Source organism: Pogoniulus pusillus, chromosome 6, assembly GCF_015220805.1.
Source record: "Pogoniulus pusillus isolate bPogPus1 chromosome 6, bPogPus1.pri, whole genome shotgun sequence".
Lineage (NCBI taxonomy): Eukaryota > Metazoa > Chordata > Aves > Piciformes > Lybiidae > Pogoniulus > Pogoniulus pusillus.
Window position 1 is genome coordinate 31,806,376 of NC_087269.1, and position 19,002 is coordinate 31,825,377.

A 19,002-nucleotide genomic window follows, 5' to 3' on the forward strand; every position below is an offset into this window, starting at 1 on the left:
TAAAAAAAATCATTCTGTAATTTTGTCTGCCTGATGGATTGGTTTTCTGCAAAGGCATTTATATTTTAAAGGCCCTTTGAGACCTAGAGGGGATTAAAATGCAGATAGTGAGTAGTATTTTATTGTCTTTCTGTGTGACTTATTTGTCTGGGACTTTGTGCCCCAGCTTCACAAAATTGTCTCAGGTACTACAGCTAAAAGGTTTGTCTTTTGTTTGGATACATGTGAATGTGCAATTCACTGCTTTTGCATTATTTTGATTTTACCTGATAGAATTGGATTATTCTTTGGATTTTGAAATATTGTTTGGTCAGCTGCAGTCTTTTTTTTTTTTTTTTCCTTGATTGTCATCCTTTCTACCTTATCTTAGTGCTCAGGACAAACTTCCCAGAAGGACTTTTTCCATTTATTTTTAGGGTACCGCTATGGATGTGTTTCTCATGGACCATACATCTTGAAAGTAGATAGAGTTTATCAGCTTTCTGAACTGATATCTTTATCTCCTATTTGCTATTCTAGTGTTTCTCCCAAAACTTTTGTGTGTATCAGCTTATATATATACATATATAAGCCAACAAACCAGATTTCTGATGAATTTTTGTACATGTGAATGATACAGTAACGGTGTTTTTATTTGTATATATCACGTGATCACAGGATTATAGGACGTAATGGGTTGGAAGGGACCCAAAGAAATCACTGAGTCCAACCTCCCTGCCAGAGCAGGACAATACAATCTAGCTCAGGTCACAGAGGAATGCATCCAGAAGGGCCTTGAAAGTCTCCAGGGAAGGAGACCCTACAATGTCTCTGGGGAGCCTGTTCCAGTGCTCTGTGACACTTATGGTAAAGAAGTTCCCCACTGTGTTCAGGTGGAACCTCCTGTGCTGCAGCTTATATCCATTGCTCCTTGTCCTATCACAGGGGATAAGTGAGAAGAGATTGTTCTATTAAGTAGCTTATTCTATTAAATCCCCTCTCAGTCTTTTCTACTGACTAAAAAGCCCCAGGTCCCTCAGCCTCTCCTCTTAAGGCATGCCTTCCAGTCCCCTAATCTTCCTCATAGCCCTCTGTTGGACTCTCTTGAGCAAATCTGTCTTTCTTAAACTGGGGAGCCCAAAACTGAATGCAGTACTCAAGACAGGATCTCACCAGGGCAGAGTAGAGGCAGAGGAGAACCTCTCTTGATCTGTTGGACACACTCTTCTTAATGCACCCCAAGATCCCATTGGCCTTCTTGGCCACAAGGACACCTTGCTGTCCCATGGACAACTTGTTATCCACCAGGACATTTTGCATCTACTTTGCTCAGTCATTTGGTAGATTTACTAGTGTGAGTTAAGACAAATTATAGGCCTTGATTAATCTAAGAGAATGTAAGAGTTTAGGTTCCTGTTGGTTTTTTTAAATTATTTTTGTAACTTTTTTAACCAGAATTTGCTTTGTTCTCTGGAATTTCATGTTTTAATGATAAAATGATTTTTTTTTTCTCTACCAGTTTTCAAAGATAACATGAAAAAAATAGTTTCCTGCCAGATCTACTGAGACATTAGTTCTAAGGCAAACGTGAAGTCCCTCATGTCATCTCAGCAGGATAGTAGCTTTGAAGCCTAATCACGAACATTTAAGTGCCAATTTTGTTCATAATTTCATTGCAGAATACTATACCAGAAATATGCAGTGAAGTTCCATTTCCATACCTGAAGCTCCTTATATTCATATGAAAACCTTTCCAAGCAAGAAAGCAGTGACCTGTCAATTTTCAAACAGCCATACTTTTAAATGCAAGTGATTTGTAATTAGGACAATTCTTTATTTGCAGTACAGTAAAAAGAGATCCTAAGGGCAAGTCAAACTGAAAAAGAAGAAAGAAATTCAAGTAAAAATCAAAATATATTTGGAGAGGATTTATCAAATATGATCAAATGGTGTCTAAAGTGGATAGGACCACTTACAGTGATACACAGGAGGGAGAGGCAGAAAGGCACTGAAGTTGGAAGAGGCTGTGTGGACGCTAGTAGGTGGATATTGTTAGATCTGAAATTAGTGGCAGCTGGTCCATTGATAATTGTGGAAACTAAGGGTCAAGTTTGTACCCTTTTCTGAAAAACAGGAAACCTCTGAAAGGGAGACTGAAAGATGGTGATGTTGTCATGTTGCCAGGATCAAGATAACAGTTTTTCTTGGAGTATTTTGCTTCCCTGCAGTTTGGAGAGACAGGAATTTAATTACAGAGATCTGAGCTAAAGCTCTTAATGCAAATATCCCTATGAGGATGGTATCAAATCAGGACTTTACCATCTGCACCTGCCTTCAGAAATAGGGTGGAATACAGGAGGCAATGATTGTAGCAAAGCAGATTTGTTGCATCATCTTGTGTGCAAACAGGAATCCCATTGATTAAAAAGGTCGTATAGATGGAGGTGCAGCCTGAAAAAGAGTAGCTGGTCTTCTGGCTTAAAGTGTGGTCTTAATGGAATAGGACCAGATTCAGAGATGTGAGTCACAGAATGAGAGAAAAGTTTAGTATGTATTGCTCTGATGTAAGAGTCAAGTTAGACAAATGGATGTTGAAGGATGCTTGAAGTTTATTAACCTATGTTACTTCTGCCAACGTCTTGACAGGGGTGACGTGGAGAAGCTAAATGGGAAAAAACAAGGCAATAGATTGAGGAGAGATCAGGCAGTGTTTTGTGAAACTCTGTAAGGAAATAACAGTTCAAGATGTAAAATGTCAAACAAGTGTGGAAAGGGAAGTTTCTGAAAACAGCCTTTAAAGCATAAGTTAGGAGAAATAAGTCACTGAAATCCCAAAAAAAGGATAAATCAATAACTTAGGAAATTTTAATGACTTCTAGGAGATTCAAGTATAAGCTTGAGAGATGTTCTGTTGATGGTGGCCGAAATTAATGAACAACCACCATGACATCATGTAATCTGCTCAAATACATGAATGCAGCTTTCTTCTTTAGGTTTGACGATACTCATATTTTCATCACATTAACGTGTACATTTCTTACTGTATTGCTTGTAGGTTTTCAGAATCTTAAGATGAAGACTGGTGGTGATAAAGATTTTTGGTACAGTAAGCTAGTAGCTATTGCTATTCATATAGCAATGAAGTCTGGAAGCAGGATGGCTAGAACATGACAAATACTCAAAAAACAAAATTTCTTTAGGTTAATGTAAATACATCTATAAGATGAATATGAAAGCATCTTATTTATAGCAACATAGAATTGTTAAAATTGCAATTGTAGTAGTTAAAGTTCACTAAAGATCTAAAGGCATTTCTATTCCCATTTGCCTTATGTTAATAGGTTGATCTGAACCAAGACACTTTGAATCTCTGTATTTCAGCTTTCAGAAAATCAAGATGGGGGTTATGAAATTCATGTGCCATACTGAATTAGTGAACTATACAGTCACATGGTTAGGGATGCTTGATTGTTGCTGAAAATCCATAGCTAGTATGAAGCAAACCAGAAAATAGTAGACATATTTTCCCAAAGTTTTGCATTGACAAAAAAGGGCATGTGAGGAGAAATCATAAAAGTATTGGCACAAGCCAACCTCATGAGGTTCAACAAGACCAAGTGCAGTGTCCTGCATCTGGATCGGGACATTCCCAAGCACATATACAGGCTGGGCAGTGACTGGCTGGAGAGCATCCTTGAGGAGAGGGACCTGGGGATGCTGGTGGATGAGAGGCTCAACCTGAGCCAGCAGTGTGCTCTTGCAGCTTGGAGGGCCAACTGGATCCTGGGCTGCATCAGGAGAAGTGTAGCCAGCATGCTTAGGGAGGTGATTCTCCCCCTCTACTCTGCCCTGGTGAGACCCCATCTGGAGCACTATATCCAGTTCTGGAGCCCCATTACAAGAAGGATGTGGATGTGCTGGAGTGTGTCCAGAGAAGGGCCACTGGGTTGATCAGAGGGCTGGAGCAGCTCTCCTATGAGCACAGACTGAAAGAGTTGGGGCTGTTCAGTCTGGAGAAGAGGAGGCTCCAAGGTGACCTTCTTGTGGCCATTCAATATCTGAAGGGGGCCTCCAAAAAAACTGGGGAGGGACTTTCTAGGATATCAAGGAGTGACAGGACTAGGGGGAATGGAGCAAAGCTGGAGGTGGGTAGGTTCAGGCTGGATGTGAGGAGGAAGCTGTTCAGCATGAGAGTGGTGAGAAGCTGGAATGGGTTGCCCAGGGAGGTGGTTGAGGCCCCATGCTGCCTGGAGGTGTTTAAGGCCAGGCTGGATGAGGCTCTGGCCAGGCTGATCTAGGGTAGGGTGTCCCTGCCCATGGCAGGGGGCTTGGAACTAGATGATCCTTGTGGTCCCTTCCAACCCTGACTGATTCTATGATTCTATTGCCACCAGAGTTTACTTCTGGGGTTGTATAATCCTTGAATATTCTCTTGCAAAGGGTTTTCAAGATGTCTGAAGAGTTAATGAGTTTTTCAATGAAAAAACTCATTAACAAAACTAATGTTAAAAACCCTACTGCTATGTGGTTTTCCCCCATTGTGTCACTCAGATGTAAATGTGCTAACAGCTTATTCTCAGCCTTCAGTGTCATAAGTGCATAGAGGTTGAACCTCTTGGAATCCATTGTATTTTTATACAGTGAAAGACTTCTGTTAGGAATACGACGCATTCTGTAATTTGGCTAAGGAAAGCAATTCAGAAAATATGAAACCTTTTTTCTTTAGTCATTCTAGTTTGTTATTGCCTGCTGTACTATCTCAGGCAAGTGGAGATAGCATTTACTGTGTAGCATATGCTTTCAGGCAGAACACAATCAACTGGTAAAATATCAGCATGTAGAAGTGTATTGACTAATTCTTCGTTTTAATTCACTGATAGAAGCTACAAAACACTGGGAAAATGCCTCAACCACAGCAGTCTTTGCTGAGCTATTTCATCTGTATTTGGTGGGCTGTGCTGAGAGATAAGGGGACCCATTTTCTGTGGTCTGTTATATCTCTGGTCTTTTTGATGCTAATATTGAGCAGCTTTTGATTAGTATGAAACAGTGAATGAAGTTACCTCTTGTTATACAACGTGATCAGCTCTATATTTCACAAATAAGTCTCTCTCTGAATGCAGCTTCCCATCAGAAAGGGCTTTGTTTTTTCTGTCTTATCTGCTCTGTAAGTAAATTGTTCCTTCTGCAAACCCATGTGGCTTGCTTCCTTTGCCCTCAGTGACAGAAAAGCTCACTGGTTGGTGATCTCTGCAGGGGTTTATAGCTCAGCTCTGCTGTTCTCTCCCTCTGTTCCCACTTCTCTGTTCTCTCCCCTACTGTGACTAAATAAATTACCTGTATGACATGTTCGGTTTTCTTTGGTAAGAAGCCTGGGAAATCAAATCTGTTCCCAAACCTGGGTCTCCCATTTGGGAACTGTAATGCCTTCCTGCTGTTAAATCAGGTCATCTCTCAGGAAAAACAAAGAACAATTCCACACAGCTATAATCAACACAGAGTAAATTTAGATAATGAAGCTGACATATGTTTATTGAAAAGGAATATTATTGTATTAAGGAAATAATTGTAAAAGCACTTCATCTTTCTCTGTTGCATTTCAGGGTGTGTGTTGAATGTTCTGTGCAGAGACAAGACCAAATATTTTCTTTCTGTTTTGCCTTATAAAAGTGAAGTATATTTATTTTCTGTTTGGTCTAAGAAGACACTTTGTGACATCATTCATTGGTTGCATCAGAAAAAGTTTTCTTTGTTTAATTACTGTGGATTTACGTAATTAATTTATCATTGACTGTTTATTTCTATTAATTATTTGTGACTGAGTTTTTGGCCTACTTAGAAATGTTTAGAGGAGGAAAAATAAATCCTTTCAATATGCTGTGTTCATTTTTTTTACCATTCCACTCAGTGCAGGTACCCTGAAGATTAGAGGCAGCAGGTCAGTGAAAGGCAGGGCCAGTAGGTCTCTCTTGTGTACGCCTGGCAGTCCCACAGTGTGTGTCCTTTGTGGGCAGGCTGTACTGTCACATGTGAGGCTGTCACCTTCGGCAGGGGAGGAGGGAAGCACTAGCAAGGGCAGCCTCCCTTTGCCAGCTGGAAGCTGAATTGCCTGCTTAGCTGCTCATCTTGGAGGGGTTCTGAATGACACCCCGGAGGCAGTTTGTTTATCCGCCGTTAGCAAGCTCCTGTAGATTGCAACAGGACTGTGGAGCATCTCCAGTCACTTCCTGCTTGGTTTTCTTATGCTGGGCCTCTGTCCTGGTGAAGCCAAGTGTCTGGTTTCATTCAAGCAGGTTGTGCTTGTGCTGGTGGTTGTCTGGGGACTGAAACAGCTGGTGAAACCCTAGGCCAGCCCCTAGCCCTCTTCAGAGGGAGACAGAGAAGTGGAAAGTGCTAAATCCCCTTCAGGAACCCTCAGGGCCAGTGTGACACTGACCTAGAAGCCCTTGGTGATGAGTTCCCAGGAGTCAACTGTGCTGCTGATCATTCAAGAGGTTTAGTAAAGATGAGTGTGAATAGCTACTGCATAGCCTTACCACCCCCACTGACTAAGCAGCTGCTGAATTATAGCTGGGGACATTGTCTGGAAACATTTTCCAATCCCAGCTAAGTATCAAGTTGTATTCCTGGGAAGAGCAAGCTGTGTGAGAGGCTGCAATCTGTCTTGAGCAGCATAGCAAGTCTGCCCAGGGCCATGCCCAAGGCTGCCCAACCTGCATGGTCTATGTGTCAAACTCATCTAACACTTCATTCTCAAGAGCAGATGGGCTCGAATGTGTTTGCTGTGTTTCTAAATGGTATGTGCTTTTCCAGAGCTTTTTAAAGATAGCTACAGTGTTATTAATAATTGTTTAGTCATCCATGAATTGCCTTTGTTCTAACAAGTGCCTTTGTTGTTTGTTGCTCAGAGATATGTAGTGAACGAGTTTTTTTCATCAGTTTAAAAATCCTTCAAAACTCTGCTGTATAAGACAAATCCTTGAAACCAAAATTGCTCTTTATTGTCTGAAGTCTCATTCAATGTGCATAACAAATATTAAGAGATGAAAGCAGTCAAGTGGGTTTTAGAAGACAGGAGTTCAGTTCCTGCTTCCACTGAGGGTGACCTGACACAAGGGCTGTAATCTCCATCTGCATTAGCTTCTGTCTGAAGAAATGACAGTAGTAATGTTATCTGTCCTCAGCTTTGCCTTATCAGTACAGATTGCAGATATTGTCTCCTGCTGTATAGGTACAAGACCTAACTCTGAAAGGCTTCAGCGGATGCTCTAATAGAATTCATTTCAGCCCTGTGTTAACGGCAAGGCTGAAGCCTGTCTTGTTCCCTTATTAACATCTAGGCTGGACAAGGGGATTGTTGAGCTTGTTCTAACCCTACTTTATTTCTCATCTTCTCCAGCCTGTGACCTGATGACCCTGGGGATCTTAGCCTTAGTGACGTCCACTGGTTGTGCCTCGGCCAATGCTCTGCAGTCCCTGACGGATGCCATGCACATCCCACACCTTTTTGTACAGCGCAACACAGGGGGCTCCCCACGCACAGCCTGCCACCTAAACCCCAGCTTAGAGGAGGAGGAGTACACTCTGGCTGCCCGGCCACCCGTCCGCCTCAACGATGTTATGCTGAAACTGGTCACGGAGCTGCGGTGGCAGAAATTCATAGTATTTTATGACAGCGATTATGGTAAGTGAAGGATTTCAGACACTACTGCGCTCAGTCCTTTTTAACTGGGAGAGGAACAGACAGTAGGAGGGGTGGAAGAGAACTTGCTGGTTTCTTCATTGAGAAAGGGGACAGTGTTTTCAGTGGATGCAGGGCTTCGGTTTGGAAAGGTGGCTGTGAAAATTAGTTCTCAGACAAGCCACAAAGTTGCTTAGCAACACCTACTAAGGCAGCCAAAGTTGGAGTCATCTCACACTTTCTCAGTAAAATATTAATGAAGTGTTGATGTTGATTGGCAGAGGTCACATAGCTGTGCAAGGAAGTTCAACCTGGCCTCTTCCCGGTCCCAGAAAACAATTTCTATCAAAGCTAAGTACTGTTCTCTTTAAAAATTAATTCTCACAATAAGTGTTATACTTTATTTTTGTCACATGCTCACTCACTCTGTTCTCCATTTGAACTGAATTTTACAGTAAGATACTTCCTGGCATAAAACCAAAAGGTAGAGTTAACATTTTCACAACATCTGATGCATTTCCTTCAGCAAAACTTTTACTTTGGGCTAAAACTTGACAAAAAGGAGACTCCGCACAGGCAAATTTAGTACTTCACAGGTGTGAAGAATTACTGAAGAAACAAAATCTCTCATTGTGCCAAGCTTGTAGAGTGAAAAGAAGATGTGTAAATTTTCTTCTTGCTCTTCTCCCTCTCCCCATTCAACTGATATGAAGTGTTCCAGACCTTTAACTTGCAGTATTTTCAGCATTCTCATCTTAGGATAGAAGAACTTTAATAGGTATAGGATTTGTAATGGGAAAAATAAATTCCCTATGGTATGTTTAAAACTCTGCAAACAATTCTGGGTTTAAAATGTGAAAGCTTTTGCTGTCATAACTTCCTATGAACAGAGTACAGGGAAAGGAAATTAAGGTTAAATTGCTGCTGAAAAAGAAATCTTATGTATATCTATGCATGCAGTTTCTATTTTATACGTAGTCTGCCACAACTGTGAAATAGATTTTTATTTGCATTCTCCCTATATAATGACAGATTTTCAGTGTTTTGATTATTGTCTACTCCTGCTTTTTTAAAACATTAGAAGAACAACCCCAGAAAGGCTTTGCAAAGGCTCCTAAGTTCAGAAGATTTCTGAAAAGTCTTGGGTGCAACTTTCTGTTCTTAGTTGTTAGAGATGTTACTACTTATTTCTTGAACAGGAAGATTAAGGATGATGAAAGTGAATTAAGTGGGAAATCAACTGTAATGTCCTTTAAAGTATGTAGAAATACTTTAAATACAAGAAGGCTTCCATGATACTTTTAGTCTGTAGATTTTAAGCCCTAGTAGCTCATGAAATAAACTTCAATGCCATTGCTATCTTATCGAACACGTTCCCAGTGTTTGCTTTGAGAGCAAAAATCTCAGGATATGTGGTAGGTGTTTTGGTGCCCTTCTGAAAGAGAAAGTTGGCATGTAGCAGAGGCTTGGGCTTAAAAAGTTAATCTATTTCTAGCAGTTACTTTCAAGAACTAAAAATAAGTCTTCAAATAATGTCTTGGAAGCATCCTTTTATAGTTACTACTGTTACCTGCTAATTTGTAGCTTTAACCTTTCAAAACTGATTGAATTGAGGATCTTTCATCCCCTAGGAGTTCTAGCCCTGTTAGCACCCCAGATGCAAACTGCTGTAACCCTGGTAGTAATCCTAATTACCAAACTATATCACTTATTCCAGTAGTACACCTGTGTTTCTTTGCCATTTTCTGCAAAGGCTTGACATCTCAGTATTAAGTCTTTAATTCATATACTCTGTATAATCAGTTATGATCAAATTTATCTTTTCTATTTATGACAGACTGATCTTCAGTCTGTACTGGTAAGACAGACACTAAAAGAGGGAGGGAAATTTCTACAGGCATTCTGCAACTTCCAGTGACAAGCACATTGCGTACTGCAGCTGCTCATGCACTGTTTCCTCTCCTCTTCCTCTGGAATGTGACAACCATCTTGCATTGCATCCACAAGAAGAGCTGCCATGCAAAAAGCTATCTGAACTTTGCCAGCTCTGGGCAAACATCAGTAAATAGGGGGTAAATAACCTAGTTTCTATACTAAACCCAACTAAAACCAAGCCTGGCTCCCAGAGCAAGCCCATTGCCTCCATTAATTAACTTCAGCAGGGCTGTGTTTATGCATCTCCAGCAACAGTACCCTGCTCAGTGTGCAGTAATTGACTGCTGGGGATGAAGAGATAAGGTCACTTGAAGAACATGTTTATGATTACGGAGAGTTTCCAGCTCTGAGCTTTTGTGGTTAAGTGTAATAAAGGGTCCTCCTCCTCTAGCTGCTCTTTGGAAGTTCTACTATTCCCTCAAGTAACATTTTCATCCATCTGCTGATCTCTACAAACCAGACAATCCCTTGGTGTCCTCCTTGTGGAAACCCTCAGGTTTCCTAAAGGCAAAAGAAACATTGTGCAGTGTAAAGAAGTCCCATGTTTATAGTAATGCTGTGCTATACAGAAGCTGGAAATTGTTTACCTCGTGAATTACTTGTCCCTAATCAGACATACATTTTGGATTATACTTTCTGCACTGGCTAAATTAAGGACAATTAACAGACTTGGCAATTAGAATTTCAGAGTTGTCATGGAACAGCTCGACAGGCTCCTTAATATTGTTGCTCTTATGATAAAATATGTTTTACACTGAAGCTACAGATATGAGTCTGTATATACAACTTCAGTGAAAGAATATGGGCTTTCCAGTGAAATGCCATACTACAAGAAATGTAACAAGAAAAGGAGAGATTGCACTGGAAACATGAAGAACATTTAAAGAAAAAAAGATTCCTAAACAGAAATGGTAGAAGCAGGGTAACAAATGTGAAACTAGCTTTCAGATTTTGTCATTTGTGGTGGGGAGATGGAAAATAGCAAGAAATAGCTTGGTTCTAAGGGAGTGGACTTTCAAAGACCTCAGACTTGAGCATTTGAACTCTTCTTGATGATGCACTGTTCTTCTGTTGAACAGTCCCCATGGGTGAAAGAACAACGGATATATATCCATACAAGATAAGGATTGATACAGACACTGCATCCTCAGGACTCAGCCCTTGTTTTTCCACTTTTTAAATAAGTTTGGTTTATGCATAGTTTCAGAAGATGCACATAAATTTAGTCTTCATTGATCACAGTGGGAGCTTTATGCTCATGAGACTGCTGCCTGCTAAGAAAATGATGTCTAGGCACTATATCAGTTCATGTTAAGTCTTAGCTAAGATCTCCTCTCTTGCTGATGTGTTGTTGAGCTGTTGGAGGTCAAGACCAGAATGATGACATTGTCTCTGCTATTCTTTGCCATGTCATCTTGAGAAGGCTCTAGCTCCCTGTATAATGTGAAATGGAAAGAAAAACCTTCCTGCTAGTGTGAGTGAGCTGCTGCTCAAAGTTTCTTTAGAAATTCTTTAGGCAGCAGAGTTAAGTGGCCAGTTCCAGGAAGAGATCAAGGCCTGTAACTAGTGGAGTCCCTCAGAGGTCAGTACTGGGACCAGTATTATTCAATGTATTCATTAATGACTTGGATGATGGCATGGAGTGCACTGTCAGCAAGTTTGTTGAGGACACCAAGCTGGGTGGAGTGACTGACACACCGGAGAGTTGTGCTGCCTTTCAGACTTAGGCTGGAGAGTTGGGCAGGGAGAAATTTAATGAAGTTCAACAGAAGCAAGAGTAGACTCATGCATCTGGGAAGGAAAAGTCCCAAGTATCAGTAAGTTTGGGGACTGACCTACTGGAGAGCAGTGAAGTAGAGAGGGATTTGGGAGTCCTGGTGGATGGAAAGATGGACATGAGCTGGCAGTGTGCTCTTGTGGCCAAGAAAGCCAATGCCATTCTAGGGTGCATTAGAAGGGCTGTAGTTAATAGGTTGAAGGAGGTTCTCCTTCCCCTCTACTTTGCCCTGGTGAGGCATCATCTGGAGTACTGTGTCTAGCTCTGGGCCCCCCAGTTCAAGAAGGACAGGGAGCTGCTTGAGAGTCCAGCACACAGTCACAAAAGTGATTAAGGAAGTCAAGCATCTTTTTCATGAGGAGAGACTGAGGGAGCTGGGACTTTTTAGCTTGGAGAGGAGGAGACTAAGGGGTGATCTCATTCATGTTTATAAATGTGTAAGGGGTGAGTACTAGGAGGATTGAGCCAGCCTCTTCTCGGTGGTGCCCCGTGAAAGGACAAGGGGCAGTGGGTGGAAGTTGAGGCATAGGAGGTTCCATGTGACCCTGAGGAAGAATTTTGTCACTGTGAGGGTGACAGAGCACTGGAAGGGGCTGCCCAGGATGGTTGTGGAGTCTCCCTCTCTGGAGATATTCAAGAACTGTCTGGATGCTTTCCAGTGTGATCTGCTCTAGGTGATTCTACTCTGGCAGGAGGATTGGACCAGACGATCTTTTAAGGTCCCTTCTGGCCCCTGACATTCTATGATTCTGTGACCAGCATCATTTTAAAATGTCCTCATGAAAACCTCATGCTAAATCATGGCATTTTACATTAATTTCATTAATTTTCTGGGGAAGAATGAATTAACCTTGTTTGTCAATGACTGTCAGGTTGTGTTCTATGAAAGTATGTCTACCTACCAGTGAAAAAAACTGAAGGAGAAATCAGATCTGTTTTGTCATTCTAAAAATATTCATCTGGGCTGATATGTTTTGAGTTCCTCTTTCCTCTCCAGGAACCTCTGTTGTGCCTCTTGTACATGGTGTCTGTGTGTAAAGGTGTGCTGGAAAGTCAAACCTTTTATTTCTGGCATTTTCTGGATGCTGGAACACTACTAATCAAGTTAACTACAAAAAACCCCAACCAAACAAAAAAACAAAACAAAAAACCCAAACACCAAAAACCAACCAAGCAAAGAAACCAAACCCCAAACAAAAACAAATAAACGAACAAAACAGAACCCTCACAAGCAAACAAACAAATTCAAACCCCTAAAATCAAACAAACAAGCAAAAAACCCAAAACACTTGTCGTGTGGCAAGCTGCATTAAAAAAAAAAAACCTTACCCAAGTCTAAAGTGATTATGGGTTAAAAGCAGTGGGGTGATGCCCACAGTAGGATGAGGCTTCTAGGGTGGGCAAACAGATGTATGCTGAGAGGATTTGAGATGGGTTTTGAAAGTTGAGTGTGAAAATAAAAGTTGTGAGAAATACCAAATAATTTCTGCAGATACACAATAAGTATATTTTCACTTAGTTGATTTTACTGTTGAAAAACACTTTGTCTCTGAAGTTATATCAAGTCTTTTTGCTTTCCTAGCTGTAGAAAAAAAATGTAAGACAAAATATTTACTTTTTGATTTTGTCATTGCCAAAAATGGTAGTAGGGCCTGTGAAAGGAAGCTGTAATACTCTGAATTCTTGATGTCAACGAATGAATGTTGTCAAGTTCAGAGAAGTGTCATATAAGACTTGTAGAGAAGAAACTTTTGAAGAATTTTGGTCATATAAAATCTGTCTGATAGAATTTTTGTTTCTACAGGCTTTAAAACAAACCCCGACAAACCACAATTTACTGATGGATAAATTCTTTTCAGTTCAAAACATTTATTTTAAGATGAGATATTTATTTCTTGAATTGCAATAATTGATGCAACAATAATTTAGAATGATTCCTGATGAACCTTGCTATCTAGAAAGAACCTATTTTTTTAAGGTGATGAATTTCATGGGAAGTTTTGCTTCATAGCAGTAATGTGGCAGTTTCATTTCTGAGTCCTACCAGTCAAGGATCTCACCCTTGACTGAAAGTTACATAAATTATGTTATCGATAGTTTCACAGCTAGCTATAGATTCTGGAATGGTTTCTCCTTTCTAGAGGTCTCTTTGTGTAGATCACTACTCTTGCAATTATTTCACTTCTGAAACAATAAAATCACAAGAATTGAGAAATACATGTTTGTACACAATCCACGTGTAACACTGCAAATCAGTTGTGGTGTGAAACATTGGCTATCAGAATGAAAGCAGAGTAGAACACTTAAACATAATACAAATTGAGAGAGATGTTGAGGTACTGGAATGTGTCCAAAGAAGGACGACAAAGCTGGTGAGAAGCCTAGAACACAGCCCTGTGAGGAGAGGCTGAGGGAGCTGGGGTTGTTTAGCCTGGAGAAGAGGAGGCTCAGGGCAGACCTCATTGCTGTCTACAACTACCTGAAGGGAGGCTATAGCCAGGTGAGGGTTGGTCTCTTCTCCCAGGCAACCAGCAACAGAACAATGGGACACAGACTCAAGTTGTGCCAGGGGAGGTCTAGGCTGGATGTTAGGAGGAAGTTCTTCCCAGAGAGAGTGATTGGCATTGGAATGGGCTGCCTATGGAGGTGGTGGAGTCACTGTCCCTGGAGGTGTTCAAGCAAAGCCTGGCTGAGACACTTGTTGCCATGGTCTGGTTGGCCAGGGCTGGGTGATAAGTTGGGCTGGTTGAGCTTGGAGATCTCTTCCAACCTGTTTGATTCGATGATTCTATGATACTTTCAGCTTACCTGCTTAACTTGGTCTGGAAGAGGTCTTTTATTCTCGTAAGTACAACAGGAGTTATCTTCTGCTTTCTGCATTGTTATTTCTGTTCTCAACCACACCACTGTGGCTGCCATACTTCTCTACAGGTTTTTTGAGTGAGCATGCCTTGTTTAATCAAAATACAGGGAATCTTGAAACTTGAAGTGTTGAACCAACTCCACAAACGTTGATATGTGCCTGTTTTGTCACTTGGTTGGAGCATACCAGCTGGAACTGGTGCAGAGAAGCAACAGGATTTTCCTGTTTGAATAGTAAAATGTGTAGGATTTAAGCAGTTTGCCACAGAAAAACATAAGTCTTTATGGTCATAAATCTGTGCAACAATGATTTAGGGAGGGAATCCTTGGATATCTCTGTCACAGCTGCTGTAGAGGATGATAAAGGGAGGAAGAGACTGGGCCTAAGCACCTTTTCATCCAACAAGAAAAATTTATCCTACACAAGTTCTGCACCAGCTAGTTATTTATGCATACCCAGGGATACTGGATGTCTAGGCTCCAGACAAGTATAATGTCTTCAATTTCTACCTGCAAAAAATGAAGACTTCTCTGTGAAAATGCTATCTCTGATAGTATAGATTTGTCACTGCTGCTGTGAAGAATGCCAGCAAAGAAAGAATTTGTCCAAGTTTTTCAAGTCCCAGAAGGAGTTTATGATGCTGTGGGGTAGAGGGGACAAAAAAAAAAGAAGACCTTTTGGCTTCTACATTGAATTTGATCTGGAAGCTATTGAAGAAATGGCATTGTGTGCTCCCATATTTATCCTTGAATCACTACTCTGACTGTAGCAGCACTTAAAGTAATTGGCCAACTTAAATTAGGCATGGATTTTTGTCATTTTTGATAGTTGTTTTTAGTAATGCATCACAGTGTATAACGCTAAATGTAATTAAAGAAAGTCAACTTCATTTCAAATTATTACTTATAAATTAATTTTAGTACTTGGACTTTTAATGTATCTGAGTAAGTGTGCTAATTTAAGACTTATCCCTCTCTAACCTCCCCATAATTCCTAGCAGGGCATGGGAGCAGTGGACAGAAGTTGTTTCCCATAAAAGCTATTCATTAAATACTGCCAGCGCAATGAGTGCCTGATACCATATAAAAGTGATGTTAAAGTTGTGGTACAGCTTTTGTTCTGAATGAATGCTAACATACCTGGCACTTTAATGGTAGCAGAAACCAATCAGAGACCTTTGGAAAAACATCTTGGGCAGTTTTAGGCAACTTGTCTCTCTTGTAAATTTGAGGGAGGCTACGGACATAAGGTTGACCTCTTACATAGTTTGAAAAACGTCTTGCAGAGAGAGGATGCAATTTCTTTTGAAAACCTCAAAATTCTGTGGAATATCATAGAGTCAACCAGGTTGAAAGAGCCCTCGAAGGTCATCCAGTTCAACCTGTCACCCAGCCCTATCCAGTGGCACTAAGTATCTCATCCAGTCGTTTTTCGAACACCTCCAGGGACGGTGACTCCACCACCTCCCTGGGCAGCCCATTCCAATGCCAATCACTCTCCCTGGAAAGAACTTCCTCCTAACATCCAGCTTAGACCTTCCCTGGCACAACTTGAGTCTGTGTCCCCTTGTTTTATTGGTGGTTACCAGGGAGAAGAGACCAACCCCCACCTGGCTGCAGCCTCCCTTCAGGTAGTTGTAGACAGCAATGAGGTCACCCCTGAGCCTCCTCTTCTCCAGGCTAAACAGCCCCAGATCCCTCAGCCTCTCCTCATAGGGTTTGCGTTCCAGGTCCCTCACCAGCTTTGTTGCTCTTCTCTGGACACGTTTCAGTATCTCAACATCTCTCTTGAATTGGTGAACCCAGAACTGGACACAGTACTCAAGGTGTGGCTTGACCAGTGTTGAGTACAGGGGCAGAATAACCTCCCTTGTCCTACTGGCCACACTGTTCTTGATCCAGGCCAGGATGCCATTAGCTCTCTTGGCCACCTGGGCACACTGCTGCCTCATCTTCAGCTACTATCTACCAGTACTCTTAGGTCCTTTTCTTCCTGGCTGCTCTCCAGCCACTCTGTCCCCAGCCTGTAGTGCTGCTTGGGGTTGTTGTGGCCAAAGTTTAGAACCCTGCACTTGGCCAGGGTGTCATCTGCAAACTCACTGATGATGAACTCAATCTCCTTGTCCAGATCATCAATAAAGATATTGAACAGGATTGGGCTTGCACTCTTTATTCAAGACAGATATTTCAAAGGAATTCAGGAGTATGTATTTGGAGGCTTCTCATGGAAAAGTAAACTAAAAACTCTATTAGAGCAGTTTTTTCACCAGGTTTTCTGGTTAGTCATTTGGTCAAAAGTGATTATTAATCTATTCCTGCAAGCACTCACTGTGCATTTTTTACTGTTTCTCTTTCAACTCATTTTAACATTTTGGTGAGATGTCTCCATGATCAGTTTTACAGAAACTAGTGGCCAATGTTACTATTTTTTTCCCTTTTTGTAGTCTGAAACAGAGATGTTTCATAATGCAGCACACACTGTTGAAAGAAGTGCAAAGTTCACCAGCCTGGAACTAGAGGGTGCAAATGAATTCATTTTGACCAGAGAGGTCTTTGAAAATTGTGGATGTCATCTGAAGAAGGTCCTAAGTTCTTGGACTTTCTTTCTCTGAGTGATGGCATTTTGAATCTTGACTTTTCAAGCCATGGCATAAGACTAACCTGTTTGTCCTGGTATGTGAAAATGATAAAATGAAATGCAAGGATGACTTGATGTCATTGAACAGAGAATCTGAGGAAGTAATTCTAGAAGGGGATTCTGTCTCTTTCGTTCACATTTGTTAGAGAGTGAATGTTTTCACATTGATTTAGAAACTGTAGGATAAGTGCATAACTGGAAATTGACAAGCAGAACTGAACAGTTTGTCCTGGAGACTGAACGTAGGACTGCAGGCCCTAACAGCACCCTTCTGAGAAAATGTATAGAAGTATCTCAAAACGCAATGAACTTTGGTGAATAGGTTCTCAGTTCTCTATTGTCTCTCATGAAAATGGTAGAGAGAGAATATTCATATGTATGTGTCTATTTGCACATGCATTTATGTGTGGATTTCAAGGAAAATGCTAAAGAAATGTGTCTATATTTCCATATGCATTTCTGTATATGCTTATGTGTAAATGTACACAAATGTTCATATGCAGACTCAAGGGAGCATATCCCCTCTGCTCCTCTCTTGCCTTTTCCCAGTCTCACTTAGCAGTCTTTCTGTGTGTGATGTTTTGGGTGTTACCTGCCCTGCCCCTAACTTTGGAAATCACCCAGACTAGATTCAGCCAGCTCTGGAAATTGAATGAAGCTTGTTATTTACAGCTTAGCACAATATACAAGCAGATTTTTACAGTATATACAGTTACAGACAGAAATATTCAAGGTAAAAGGTAATACAGAAACATAACATCTGTTCCAGAAACCTGAGTCCCCAGAAGGGGCTTCCAACTACCCCTTCACCTTCTCCCTAACCCTCTCAACCTTACCCGAGTCCCAAGGAAGAATGGAGGTTCAGCCAGGGGGTACGGAAGCAAAGTGGATTAGTCAAAGAAACAGCAGAGATGCAGCTCAGCCAGTTCCCCAGCAGAAATGCCCCATCTATGTTTTGATTTTTGTTTTTATACATCTTAGCAAGCCTATGAGCAAGGTAGACATCACCATTGTTTCCCTTTCACAGCCTGTAATGTAGTTCTTTTCACCAAAACATTCTAGCTAGGCTCAAACTAGCATACTGTGTCATGCCTGGATGGAAACGAGCTTTGCTTTGTTTTACTTACTTAAGAGTTGACATGGCTTCCATCACCACTTTACATCTTCTGTACAGAAGACAGAAATTCCATTCCTTTTCCTTTTCATAGTGTGTTTTATGTTTGTTTTGTTTTGGCTTTGTTTGGGTTTTTTTTGGTGGCTTTTCTAGCCTTCTTCAGCATCCTTTCCATAGACTAACTTTTTGCCCATGACTGTTCCTTTTCTCTGATTGGTGATAAATAGTGAATGAATGTACTCTGAAAAATTGTTTCTGTTTCTCTTGTTAAGCATGGTGACTGAGTATATTAGGGAAGAGATAACATTATTAGTCCTTTTTGTTTGTTTGTTTTTTCATAGCAGGGATTAATCGAGGTCTCTTCCAACCCTGAAGATACTGTGATACTGTGTGATACTGTGACCACAATGAATGCAAAACTCCTGAAATCATTTTAGAGTACGAGTGCGGTAGGGAATGTAATTTTTATAGAGCCCTGAGTGTCCAAATGCTTTTCTACATATTGTGTGGTTACCAATTGATATGTGCTAGTACCACTCCTGCACAATATTCAACATGCTTGTGGTATATTCACATGTTTGTAAATTGGTGGACTACTGTATTCGTGTATATATATACAATGTAGCAAAATTATTAGACAGAACCAGCCTTTTGTTCCACATATGGAAACTGGAAAAGTCTGATCCATGTGATCCAAGATGACATTTAAATGTAAGGTCGCTTATTTTTAAATTCTTCTTCTTCTTCTTTCCTTTTTTAATTATTATTTTCTGAAAAGACAAGTTAAGACTGTAAATAGACTGTACTGTAGTGATCTTTCTGGAATATAAAATAAGTATCATTCATACTGTGAATTGAAACAAATGCCAGGGCCATTCTAGCCCTCATTGAAATGCAAGCTGTCTTGTAACAGCAAGCAGAAAAGGCAGATGCTTTTCCTTAGCTAAAATAGAAGGAGCAATGATCAAAAAGTGTAAGCAAACCTTGTTTGATTTTCAGGTGGAGGTGAATGAAAA

General features: G+C 40.8%; 1 protein-coding gene across 12 annotated transcripts in view; it reads left to right on the plus strand.

Annotated features, from left to right (window-relative positions):
* The window catches only part of GRID1 (glutamate ionotropic receptor delta type subunit 1), a 772,772-nt gene that overhangs the window by 259,921 nt on the left and 493,849 nt on the right, over positions 1–19,002 (plus strand). For all 12 annotated transcript variants that reach the window (XM_064145128.1, XM_064145119.1, XM_064145118.1 and 9 more), the window contains one exon: positions 7,379–7,663. In XM_064145128.1, the coding sequence (XP_064001198.1) occupies positions 7,379–7,663 (285 nt within the window). The remainder of the gene's footprint in view (positions 1–7,378; positions 7,664–19,002) is intronic.